This window comes from Aotus nancymaae, unplaced genomic scaffold, assembly GCF_030222135.1.
Source record: "Aotus nancymaae isolate 86718 unplaced genomic scaffold, 86718_ANA_hifiasm-v0.15.2.pri h1tg000020l, whole genome shotgun sequence".
NCBI lineage: Eukaryota > Metazoa > Chordata > Mammalia > Primates > Aotidae > Aotus > Aotus nancymaae.
This window is the reverse complement of record NW_026988432.1, coordinates 7,807,065-7,820,634: the sequence shown is the minus strand read 5'-3', so window position 1 is coordinate 7,820,634 and position 13,570 is coordinate 7,807,065. Positions and strand designations below refer to the sequence as shown.

Below are 13,570 nucleotides of genomic sequence, written 5' to 3'. Positions count from 1 at the left end.
GCCTGCACACATTTGACTTCTCCCTCCTCTGTGCTTGGAGAACTTGATGGTGAATGAGCCTATTCTCAAGGAACTCCTGAGTATAGAGGAACATCTCTAGATAATTTATCATAAATAATGAAATTCTTTTTGTTTATTTTGACACATGCTTAAATATTAAAATATACATAAGGTGTTGAGCTGATTAGGCTTGTTTTTCCAGTTCTACAGAGTGCCTTTACTGAGTGTCACACTGGGACACGGGCGGGCAGCGGAGGAGCAGTCGGGGTCAGTGCTGCAGGAGTGCACAGGTCTAGCCTAGAGTCCAGCTGGGAAGAATGTGAACACTGGCCCATACGTTAGAGATTGTACCAAAAAGCAAGGTGCCAGAGAAAAGAAAGGTAGATGCAAACTTTTTCTTTATAAACATGATCAAATATTCAGTACATGCTCATTGTGTAGTAGGCAGTGATCTGCTCTGCTGGGTGCGACAGAAAGAAACCCCAGTCCTAACAGAGCTGACATTAAGAAAAGACTGGGGCATTCTTATTCAGAAGCTAAAGGATTAAAACTGACTAAAATAAAACTTTGGTGGAAATATTTTTAATATGACTCTTTCTTTTTTTTTAGAAAATGGCTCCAAAGGTTAAATGAAGCAGGAAAAATACATAGATGCAGCCTTGCAGGCTCTCCAGATGTTTGGGGATAATATTCCAGGAAGAAATTTTGATCCCTTGGATTAGGTAACTAGTCATAATGAAGAAAATTAGTCTTAAAACCTTCCGGAAATCTTTTAACTTGAATAAAAGTAAAGAAGAAACTGATTTCATGGTAGTACAACAACCATCGCTAGCCAGTGACTTTGGAAAAGATGATTCCTTATTTGGTAGCTGCTACGGTAAAGATATGGCCAGCTGCGATATCAACAGTGAAGATGAAAAAGGCGGAAAAAACAGATCAAAAAGCGAGAGCCTGATGGGTACGCTAAAAAGGCGGCTTTCTGCAAAACAGAAAAAAGGCAAGGCAGGCGCACCCTCTGGGAGCTGTGCCGACGAGGACACCTTCTCCTCCTCCTCAGCACCCATAGTCTTTAAAGACGTGAGAGCTCAGAGGCCGATAAGGTCCACCTCCCTCCGCAGCCATCACTACAGTCCCACGCCGTGGCCTCTTCGGCCCACAAACTCCGAGGAGACGTGCATCAAGATGGAGGTGAGAGTCAAGGCCTTGGTTCACTCTTCCAGCCCGAGTCCAGCCCTGAATGGCGTCCGGAAGGATTTCCACGACCTCCAGTCTGAGACCGCGTGCCAAGAGCAAGCCAATTCCCTGAAGAGCTCGGCTTCACATAACGGAGACCTGCATCTTCACCTGGATGAACATGTGCCTGTCGTTATTGGACTTATGCCTCAGGACTACATTCAGTATACTGTGCCTTTAGATGAGGGGATGTATCCTTTGGAAGGATCACGTAGCTATTGTCTGGACAGTTCTTCTCCCATGGAAGTCTCTGCGGTTCCTCCTCAAGTGGGAGGGCGCCCTTTCCCGGAAGACGAGAGTCAGGTAGACCAGGACCTCGTTGTTGCCCCAGAGATCTTTGTGGATCAGTCGGTGAATGGCTTGTTGATTGGCACCACGGGAGTCATGTTGCAGAGCCCGAGGGCGGGTCACGATGATGTCCCTCCACTCTCACCATTGCTACCTCCAATGCAGAATAATCAAATCCAAAGGAACTTCGGTGGACTCCCTGGCACAGAGGCCCACGTGGCTGAAAGTATGCGCTGTCATTTGAATTTTGATCCTAACTCTGCTCCTGGGGTTGCAAGAGTTTATGACTCAGTGCAAAGTAGTGGTCCCATGGTCGTGACAAGCCTTACAGAGGAGCTGAAAAAACTTGCAAAACAAGGATGGTACTGGGGACCAATCACACGTTGGGAGGCAGAAGGGAAGCTAGCAAACGTGCCAGATGGTTCTTTTCTTGTCCGGGACAGTTCTGACGACCGTTATCTTTTAAGCTTGAGCTTTCGCTCCCATGGTAAAACACTTCACACTAGAATTGAGCACTCAAACGGTAGGTTTAGCTTTTATGAACAGCCAGATGTGGAAGGACACACGTCCATAGTAGATCTAATTGAGCATTCAATCAGGGACTCTGAAAATGGAGCTTTTTGTTATTCAAGGTCTCGGCTGCCTGGATCTGCAACTTATCCCGTCAGACTGACCAACCCAGTGTCCCGGTTCATGCAGGTGCGCTCGCTGCAGTACCTATGTCGTTTTGTTATACGTCAGTATACCAGGATAGACTTAATTCAGAAACTGCCTTTGCCAAACAAAATGAAGGATTATTTACAGGAGAAGCACTACTGAAAGATTGAGAACCCTGCATCTTGCACTTTGGGAATAAGGAAAAGAGATTGAAATACAGTTTACAAACTTTCATTGCCATCAAAATCTTTTGCTGCCATAACTATTTCAGTTTTATGTGTAAAAGAGTCATCAGTTCGTTTAGGGGTGGGGAAGTGTCAGCAAGGTGTCTTGGGTTTCTTTTGGTTCTTTAAAAAGGGAAGTCTTGAGGTTTTAGAGGTGTGAATTATCTTTCATCAATGTGCAGAATAATCACAATGTGAATTATCAAATTCTCCTCAATGCCCCCCGCCCAGTCCTTTGCTGCTATCCACTGTGATTTTTATGCATTAAAAGCACATTTCTTGTGTATTCAACCCTAAGTAAAGTTGAATGAAACTTACAGAATGGAAATTGCTGTCTTTTTAAATGGCCCATTTTCAAAAGATAGTGTTGAATAAACATACCTGTGTGATGTGATAAAACACAGAATTTACGTATACACTGAAGATGAGTTTTTAATCTCTTACTTTAAAAAGATTTATTTAGAATCATGAATTGACATAATCTTGGGTAATGGAACGGAGATCTACAACATATAACAACAACATAATTTTTTCTAAATTATTTCTGAGGTTGTGCTAAGTTTTTTGGTTGTGAAAAGTTGAATTTTTATGTTGCCTTCATTTTCATCTTATAGTTTGTCTATTTTAATAAATGGCCTTACATTAAAAAATTATAAAGAAATGTATACCACCAGTTTAGGAATTGTTGCCTTTTCTGTAATTAAACTCGGGTACAAATTGGCATAACACGAAAACCTATGGAACTAGAATTATTATTAAAGAAATATTAGATGATCATAGTTTGCCGTGATAGCATTTTTGTTGTGTGTTACCTGTACTTTCTTTTGGTAAAATGTTTTATCTGTGATTTCTTTAGCTTAGTCAACATTTTCTTGGGTGAACTTGATTGTCAACTAATTTTCATAAATGGACTGGATTCCCTTGCAGCATTAATGTTTATAAAAAGTTTTAAATTGATTTGAATAGAAAGAAAACTTTGTTTTAAAGTTGGATTTATGTTTCTCTTCTTTGTAGTTACTATAAAAGTGTGCTGGATTTGACCATTCCTTATCCCCACTATAAAGAGAACCCTTGATGACTTTAAAAATTGGGGAAATTGTGGAGCAATTTTTCTCACAATGTGAGAAAAATATTAAAACCGTATTAGATAATGTGAAAGTCATATTGTCTATCATATATACTGCCATTTAAAAATAGGTTTTTTAAATGTAGCTAAATCTTCAGTAATTTGCCATGCTGATGATTTTATATCCTTGAGTCGGTTGTTGGGGCGGGATGTTATATTCAGTAATTTTTAGTTACTTTGAAACGCAGGGTGTTTATTCATTTAACAGTTCTGCAATGGATGTAGTATTTTGGGATTGCCCTGTCCAGAAAATTTTCAGCTACACAGCTTTAAAGGAAAATGTTTCTATCTCAGATGAAACATGTAATTTGGGATGGTTCTTCCTTTGCCACTTAAAGGAAGAGATAGGAAAAGTCTCTTACCCACTTTAAACATGAGGGTAAAGGTTTAGGTCAAACTTTCTGGCTTTGTCATTCAAACATACCTGAATCCTCACTTTTTTCTCTCTGTTTTTTAGGGTCAGAACTGAGATATTACCAAGAAAAGGCACAATGCCATAATATTATGGTGTTATGGTATTTTGACTTAAAGGGGAAAAGGTACTTAATTTTGGTGGGATGCTAATTGTACCTTATTACAAAGACTCATTCATTTTCTGATATGTTTTCTCCTAATAAGATGGAATATGGAGTAATACTGTAATAATATAATTTAAGTGTTCATTATAAGCTATTTGGATTAAGAACTATTACAGAGTTGTAAGCGTGTTATCAAATTAATGCAAGACATTTAAACTATTTTTTTGCAAAACTATTTATTTTTAAAACAACTTAAAATATATCTAGGGTGAGTTAAAAGTCCCTGTGCATCTATATTAGATGGCAGGTTTTGTCACAGAGTCACTGTGTATTAATAATAAATGTTGAAATGGCTTCTCCGTGTCTCCAGAAGCATTTACATGTCCTCCTTGTGAGATCATGGTGCACAGAGGTCTTTGGACTGCCCTGAACCCGTCTTATGTGGACATAACCCATTCCCTGCGTTTTCTCATCATGCCATGTGTTTATGATCTACCCGCTTAGTGTCAAGATTATTCAGATTTTCATCTAAATGTTTTTTAAAATTGTATTTTGTGTTTTAGTGGAGAACAGTCTTGATACTGTTCTAATTCAGAAAGCCAAATTTTGATGTGCTTTTGTACATTCATAATATATACTTTAATATGCCCTATTCTAATCTAGTTTGAAATTGTTAGATTCTGATAAAGTCAGACTATTTGCCAAAAAGTTAAATTTGCAAGCAGAAAGATGTTTTGTGACATTTTCTACTTTTGTGTGGAAAGATAACCATTTGTGGAACAGAATGTGGAAGACTGGCTTTCTATGATACGCACACAGTCCGGTTAAAAGTGGAAACAGGGAAAAGAGAGAGAGAAAACTCATCATGTAGTTTGGTCTAGATACAATTCGGTTAAATTTTAGGATTCTATTGGCAGGTAACTTAGATGACATGGACACAGCCTATGAGTGCTTTTTCAATACATGCTTCTAAAAATCTGAGCTCAAGGCAAGGAAAAGAAAAGAGGAAAGCTGTATCCATTTGCCATAATAGATGAATCAGAATTGTTTTCCATTAAATATTTCATCACGAAACATGATGGAGGCCAGAAGCTATTTTTAGGCTTACTATAACACTATTGTGCATTTTTATAAATAATAAGAAGGCTGTAGAAAGTACTTGAAAAATATCTCATTCTTTCTCTTTCTAAGGAAAACTCTACTTGGTGCAGTAATCTGAAAATTTAGAAGGTCAAAATATATCACAGGAAATGATCATAGAACTAAAAATAGTTTTTAAGGAAACCAGCTACACAGGGCAACCATCTTGCTATTGAAGAAAATCAAGTTCCAAAAGGCTAAATCATTGGCGTAAAGGAAACAGAACCCAAAGTATACGTTGTAATTTTTGAGTCAGTATTATTGAAACAGGATAAAAGTTACTAAAATCTTATATAGGTTAATGCAATGTCTCTGCTAGTGCTACAAGTCTAAAATATCTTTGTAACAATGCTTTCAGAAATGCCAATTTTAATTACTGTACATTTCACATTGTATATGAGAGATACTGCTTTATGAATGATTCAGAATAATACATTTTCATTTAAATCTTAATTGCTTTTCATCGAACGTGAAGTCTTAATTTCAAAATGAAATCACACTACCAGCAATAGACAGTTTTGTTGAATACTCTAATAAGGAACAATAGCCAGTTCCGCAAATAATTTTAAAATTCTAAAAACGTTGGTACACTAGCAATCACAAATTTGGTTTCTTTTAATACTTTTTTAATCCTGTAAAGAAGGTTTTTTATAAACATTCTTTTTATTAATCAGTCATAACATGGCAAAGTGTGTAGTTGCTGTTTCTGAAAAGTGATCCAAACTCTACATCCAGAGATTATGAAAAATTCTTATAGAATTTTGTAGTAAATATATACATGTTGGGTTAAAGAAATTTCATAGTTGTTGGAGTGCCATGAAATTAATACTTGCAATTCAGATTGCTGTAGTTTACACTTTTTCTGTATGTTTCAAATCAGGTGTGTACCATTTGTACTGAGAACACCACAGAATGAATTATCCAAAGTCCATTGATTTTAATATGTGTTTTGGTTTGTAAGCAAATTATAGTAATTTCTTGCACATTTTTGGAAATTAATTGTATAAGAATTTATGTATCTGCTTCTAGATACGGTGTGTAAATAAAAAATTTTGTTCACAAGACCTGCCTCATAGTCTATTTAAACACCCTGATGCAGTACCTGATTTTAATTAGTACGGGGTTAACCAGATAATTTCTGGGTGTCCCAGGACCTGTGCAGGGGCTGGAGACTGAGAACCATCAAATTTTAGTAAAAACTGGAAAGCAGAATCATGTCACTAATGGAAGATGTCAGCTGGTGGTGGTGCTCATCTGCAAAAGCCTTCCACGTGAAGGCTGGAGTGAGTTGGGAGAACATCTAAGCAAAAAGACTAAATTAAAACCGACAAAGTAATGAAACCTCACTGAAAGAAGGCTAGTCTAAATGATACAGTGTTTGGGTTTTGACATATTAAAAAGCATGTCACTATTAATATTTCATGGAAATAGAACCAGGTCATTAAAGTTTATATAGGGGTCATTTAGAAATCTTTTCATAGGTAACAGTTCTCTTTATATCCACTGTATTTAATTATTTCTTTCAGAGTTCTTATACGGGATTAAACATTGACTTTAGAGTTTTGTTTGAATACTTTGTAAACAAATTCTTTTTCGAAAAAACCATGGCTAATTCAAAGATGAATTTTAACCTGATCTTGTTCAGAATGTATCACAAATTTTCACTTCAGTGGAATCCAAGTAATACAGGCTCTAATCCCATTTTCCAGAGCATTAACGTTATACTTTGCTGATGACAGTGCTGACAAATATTAGATTATGAGATTATTGTGGGATAAGAATTGTATAAAAAACCAGACTTCACAAGGGTACATCATCACCAGGTAAACAGACTTTTCCTTCTTTTAAATAAAATGAGTGTTTTATATTCATCTGCCTCTTCTCTAAGCTCATTCATTTAACAAGATGGAGGAACAGGGAAGTTTGTTGAGGCCAAGCTGCATTCCTTGTAGATGCTCGTGGTCCTGTAAGGCCACCTGTGAGGAGGGTGAGAGCGGGCAGATGCTCTCAGAAGTTTGAAGACCTGCTGCTAGGCTGCCAGATAACACGGAAAATACTGGGCCTTTGTCAGAACTTGCGTAATAGTAATGATTTTGTTTGCTATAGCCATTTTTTTTTTTCACTCCCACTTTCAAATTTTTACCTTTTTTTTTTTTAAGCCTGAGATTTTACTTCTGCTTTTCCCAGGCTTTTGACTTTCTGGATCAAAAATAGTTTAACCTTTATTTCTGTTGAATGTAGCTTTCATGTCTGCTGTTTTGGCCTAGTGGCTTTTCTTCTTTCAAATCTTCAGCTTCATTTACAATTCATTGTTTTTTTTCGATGGTTGTTTAATTCTTATAACTTTTTTTGTATTTCAGTTTCTAGTTTTAGGGTTACCTAACCTTTTGAATCCTCTTTTTAGCAAAATGTGACTCTTTTCTTCCTTCCCTTTGTGGCTCGTCTTACTGAGTTTACGGCTGCTTTGACACTTGCGGCTCTAGCCAGGCTCCCCCTCGTGCTGGAATTTTCCAGGACGGTTTCCCTAGACCTTCACGTGTGAGACCCTCTGGTTCCATAGGGTCTTTGTGTTCCTTGATGGAGTAGAAGTATTGGTTTTTGACATTACATAATTCAGTCCTAGCAGGAAGACCAGTCATGACCCCCAAGAAACAGCCAGTGGATTTGAGAGTGAAAAGTACCTTTTGCTTGTTAAGATTTGATTACCGAAGTCAAATCCAGAGACCCTGGGAGCACCTCAGGCCTGTTGCTGGCAAAGAACCAATAGTAGTGAATATCTGGGTGGGCATTTATCCCACAGCACAGTTGAGTTTTGTAGTCAGATTCCTGCAACTACTTTAGTACCAGCCTACATCCTTCCCTCCTTAATACCAGGCAGCCTCACCACCACTTCTGGAGGAGTCAGGAGGGAAAGGCTCCCTCACATAGTAAGAGCCAAGCAGAGCCTAGATCAGGGTTTATGAATAGGGCCAGTTGTCTTACCTAGAGGTAATTTTGGGCTGTCAAATCCTGTCCTTGGTTAACTTTGGCTTACAAACAGGGTAAATATTAAATTGAAAAGGAAGACTCACTTCTTAATCACAAGCAATGGATTTCCCCACACCAAGAAAGCCCTAGGAAGCACAGATATACATATGAGGGTTTTTTCTGGATCTCTTACTTGGTTTGATGGGTCTAATATGGTGGCATCCAGGGACACTAGGATTTGATTACCTAGTCTAGGTCACAAGGTGAATATACAGTCATCCCTGTGTATCTGCAGGAGATTGGTTCTAGAACCACCTTCTGCCCTCCACCCCCTCCCCCACCACCTGTGGATCCAAAAATCTACTGATGTTAAAGCCCCTGAAAGTCAGGTCTCTACCTCTGTGGATTCAAACCAGCAGATACAGAGGGTCAATAGTAATAAATGCTTTGCCTTCCCCAAAGTAAAGGGTAAGGAAATATGAACAGTAATGGCTGCCTGTGGGCTGCATACTTGCTTTGCATAATAGTGGCTTGAGTAATCATGACTTAGCCACTCAAGCAGAGTCAATGAAAATGACTGCATTTGTTCATCTGTCTTTATTCAGTCTTTCCCATCCCATCCAACCAGACGCTCAATACTCATTCTCCAAGGGTAATTCAGGCCTTATCTCACAGTATCTTTTCTCATTATCCCAAATAAAATTGATTAACCTCTCCTCCTTGAAAGTCTCATAAGCCTTAGATGAAAGAACAAGAAAGGAAGGGAGGAGATAGAAACTATTTTACAGTCTTGCTGAAAATGAAGAATATGTTCAAAGATCATTTTAATTTTAAAGATGACCGAATGGCACACGACACTGTTCAGTTTTTTCTTTTTCACACCCCATCAAAACTTGCAGCGTTTACACAGAATGTTGCCGTGCTTCATATATGCTTCTCCAAATTTTCTAATAGAGACTCTTAAGCTATCACATAATTCTAAATCAACAAAGCTTATGCAAAAGGGGTGAGCTAGCAGCGTAATACCCACTCAGTGCATCCGTTTTTTGGGTCATTTTGTTAAACAGGATTTTAGAGTTTCCCTGTGAATATGAGATTATGAAATCTAATTGAAGATACCAGTGTAATAATAAGAAGTACCTTTTTTACAGGTTATTCAAAACTGGCAGATTTGTGAGATGACCGTCTCAGCTTTAGGTGTCTGCATTTGCTTGGATGTGGTCCTCTAGGATTCCTACACGTAGGGAGCTGGAAAAGGTGACTTTAAAGTCTTTCTAACTTGAAATTTCTAATGTAGTTTCTAAGACAAACCTAAATAAAGAAAAATAATAAAAGATTTGAAGAAAAAAAGCTAGAAGGAAAAAAAATTCAAACTTGCAACATGGTTGCAACACGCTGAGTCCGCAATGAGCCCATCGGTTCGGTATGCCCATTTCATTTAAGTTCCTGGGACAAGAGCCTTGGAGTCATGATGTAACCCGGCAGTGAATGTAGCATTTCTCCAGTTCTGTGTAAATGCACCATTGACTTGTTTCTCATGACACCATCGAGAGTATTCCTACAGACCCAGCCAGACAGCTGGGTCGGGCACAGCCCAGAATGGGCCACCCATTAACTTAGAAGCTGTTTTTCAGCCTTGAGTTCAAATTGTTTCCAGGTTTAGTCAGGGTTGAGGGGCCCTGGTTCTAAAGGGAAAAGCAAAGGTGCTCAAACAATGTAGCAGGGAAACACAGCAGTTCCAAGGTGAATCCCAGACCCTTTCGACAATCCAGTGAATTTTGTCCCTCTCAAGCTCACTTTCTCATTCAAATGGACTGAATGTTTAGGTCCTTCCAAAATTCGAAAGATGAAATCCTAATCTCCAAAGCGATGGTATCAGGAGATGGGGCCTTTGAGAGGTAATTAAGCTGTGAGGGCTTTGCTGTCATGAATGGGATTAGCACCCTTATCAAAGAAGCTCCAGAGAGCACACTGGCCCCTGGAGAAGGTGCCATCTATGAAGCAAGAAGTGGGCCCTCAATGGTCACCAGATTTGATCTTGGACTTCCCAGCCTCCAGAACCATTAGATTTCTGTTGTTTATAAGCTACCCAGTGTATGGCATTGGGTTACAGCAGCCCAAACAAAGACACAAATCTTTACTTACTCCTACACCTCAAAATAGAAATATGTATAAATTGGGCCCATAAAATAAAGCAAACTACACTTCTTCTCAAAGGTGAATGAGTAAGGTTACTATTACTAATTGGAAAAAGAAAATAATATGGTAGATCAGTTTTTGGTATCTGATCATTTTGACTTACATTTACTATGGCAATAGACGTTGAAAGTGATGACTGGCCGGGCTCAGTGGCTCATGCCTGTAATCCTAGCACTTTGGGAGGTCTAGGTGGGTGGATCATGAGGTCAGGAGTTCAAGACCAGCCTGACCAATATGGTGAAACCCCATCTCTACTAAAAATACAAAAATTAGGTGTGGTGGCACATGCCTGTAGTCCTACTACTTGGGAGGCTGAGACAGGAGAATCACTTGAACCTGGGAGGTGGAGGTTGCAGTGAGCCAAGGTCACATCACTGCACTCCAGCCTGGGCAACAGAGTGAGACTCCATCTCAAAAAAAGAGAAAGTGACGACTAACAAATGAAATCATAGACACCATACTTTGACAATGATGGGTGTGGTGTACACTGATGTTTGCTGAGGGAACATCACGTTTCTATTTCATCTTCATTAAGAAAAGTTTAATTTTTACAGGAATGGCAGTGTGCCCAGTGAAAAAACTGCAGTCACCAGACTCTCTTGCAGCTAAAGGTGGTTGTGAGGCGTAGTTCAGGCAAGATACACGTTTACTGGGGTTTCTGGAAATGTTCCACTTCCTGCTGTAGCCACTTATCCTCCCGTCTTCATCTTTCATCTTCTTCACTCCTGGCTTGCCGATATAACTCTCAGATGCTTGACAGTTACTCATGCAGGACAGAAAAGCTGAAAGGTCAAATGAGCTGGCCCGGGAGCAGCTCCTCTGGGCCCTGGAATGAATGCCTTCATACTGTTTGCAAGATAAATAAGCCTCTTATTTGTTTAAGCAGTGTCAAAGTTTCTGTTACTTTCAGTTAAATCAACCCCAACTAGAGAGTGCAGGTTGAGAAACATCAAAATTTTCCAATATTCTATGGGTTTTATTCACATCAAGTTGTCTTCTTGATTTTCAGATGAAGAAGATCTTTAGAAAGATGTGCTTGTTGTCTGCATGCTTCGTTGCAATGGCTCTGCCACCCTAAGAGGAAGACAGGTTTTGGGTCCTGTCTTGGTGATGAAGGTAAAAGTAAAGGACAGTCAAACCTCACCAAACTTCTCTTCTGAGGTAAGCTGTTGAATACAATATTTTATTGAATATAATAAAAACAGAGAAATGTCAGTGAATGCACCCTGTATTTCTATTAATGAGGAAACTATTCTGGAATTAATACATAGAATTGATTGTATCATGTATTACCTATTTGCAATGTTATTACATGCCATTCTCCAAGTATTTACAGAAAAAAAAGGAACTTCGATTGTAAAAGCAAGGAAAATAAGAGAAACGGTAATTTAAAGGGGGATCTAATTTCAGATGATGAATGCCAGCTGCCAGTGAACATATACAGACTGTGTTTTTGACAAAGCTTACAGCCCCACCTTTGGCCATTAAGCCTAGAAAAAGGACCATTAACACCCAATTCCAGGGTTTAGAACTGTTACCCCTTTCATTGTTGATCCCTCATTTTTTAAATCATTAATGTCAGTGGCTACCTGCCTCCTTCACAAGGTGGTGGTGAGAAGGAAATTGAATTGCCAGTGCAATTTTTTCCACCTCAATTCCTTGGGTTGTACAATTTTGTGGGAATTCTCTGGGAAAACTTCAAAGCAATTTAAATAGACCTGTCCCAAGCATGCAAGTACAGAACCTGATGACCTTTTAGAAACAGTGACAAAGTTCAGCATCCCATTCTTCCATCCTAGTTGGGAAACATCAACTTTCCTGATGATGAGTTTGTCAGAGTCCGTTCCAAGTGTGGGGAGCTGTTGGCAGGCAATGATTTCTGTGAGTAGAAGAGGAAAAGAGAAAAAGAATTCGTTAGTTGTTTTCCTTGCCTGCCTCTCAATGTAGATACTGAAAAAACAAGATACTCATTTTTCCAGCCACCCTTGCAGAGCCAGAAAGCCCATGAGATTCAATAGATGTAAGGTTGAGAAAGACTTTTATTCCTGGAGGAAAGGAGACAGACACAGGAGAAGAGTTTTCTCTTGCCATCTTTGCAGTCTCTCCACTTTTGACATGTACAGGGTCAAGAAAAGATTTGCTGTCTAGAAGTGTGGCAACGACTGGGGGGCCATGAATCATCAAATTTAAAGACAAAAACTAAACATGCTGCAGATGTTGAAATGCAAGGAAAGAAAGAGCATGGGACCCCATGACAGGAAGCCACCTACCAGTCTGGGAACATCTACCTCCTAGCATCTTATCAAGTACACATTGAATGTCCTTTCTAAGCAAGTAGGCTGTTCCTCCCAGCTCTAGCATCCTGCAGTCTTGAAGAGCACACACTGACACAGATGAATGGGATGCACAAAATCATAGGGGTTCAAGAAAGGTAACCCCAGAGAAACTCGAGAACAGTACAACTCTAACAGCTAAATCTTGAATGACAAGTCTCAAACTTAGCATGGTGGTTCTTGGAAATATTTACCTGGCAGACTAAGAACCTGCTGGGACAGTTTCAGGGTTCTTCAGCCACTGAGTTGGTTTTAAATCAAGGCCAGACGCCTCTGGGAGAAATTTGGAATATCTCCTTCACTGAGAAGGAGCACAATAAGCACAGCTATAAAGACCAAGGAAACCCTGAGAATCGTTTCTTATATTAATACAGCAAACATATCCCTGAAGGGATTGATAATTTCATTTTGTTTTTAATAATAATTAAGCTTTGCAATATCCTGGTGGAGAGGTGGAGGGATAAAGGATGATGACTACCACTGTAGAGGGGAAAAGATAGGACGAACATGACAGGAAATGATTACCTGTAAGCCATAGTTAAAATGTAGCCCCATGTAGACAGCAAGTAAGACAGCAGAGGTAAGATTCCGGATAGCTTAAGTTGTAGTCTGGCCTCTGTCCCTCAGGCACTCTCTCTAATGACTCAGCAGGTCCCCATGAGTCACTCAGTGCCTTGCACCTCCCAGAAACTAGGCTAGGATATAAAGAGAACGCAGACTAAAAGGGCAAACCAAACTAACTCATTCAAACCATTGTAATTAAGGCTCGCTAGTCATTTTTTGACACTTAAACCTTTAGAATAAAAATGCAGAAAAGAAGAATAAAGGAAATAAGGAAATCACCAATATAAAGAAATATATAAGAATGCTTATTCTTAATACTTA

General features: G+C 39.1%; 1 protein-coding gene and 1 long non-coding RNA gene across 8 annotated transcripts in view; one reads left to right on the top strand and one right to left on the bottom strand.

Annotated features, from left to right (window-relative positions):
• The window catches only part of SOCS6 (suppressor of cytokine signaling 6), a 90,440-nt gene that overhangs the window by 32,223 nt on the left and 44,647 nt on the right, over nt 1–13,570 (top strand). For 3 of the 7 annotated variants that reach the window (XM_021673544.2, XM_021673545.2, XM_012465398.2), the window contains exon 2: nt 610–6,248. In XM_021673544.2, coding sequence (XP_021529219.1) covers nt 736–2,340 — 1,605 coding nt within the window. In that variant the 5' untranslated portion in view covers nt 610–735 and the 3' untranslated portion in view covers nt 2,341–6,248. Of the gene's footprint in view, nt 1–202; nt 6,249–9,221; nt 9,411–11,361; nt 11,514–13,570 lie in introns of those variants that run through there. The other 4 variants (XM_012465397.2, XR_002479025.2, XR_002479024.2 and 1 more) reach the window with 4 other exon arrangements.
• LOC105726106 (uncharacterized) lies at nt 11,563–13,318 on the bottom strand. Its single transcript, XR_001109437.2, has 2 exons — nt 13,211–13,318; nt 11,563–12,231 (listed from the first exon to the last, which is right to left on the bottom strand). It is a non-coding gene; the product is annotated as an uncharacterized LOC105726106 (long non-coding RNA).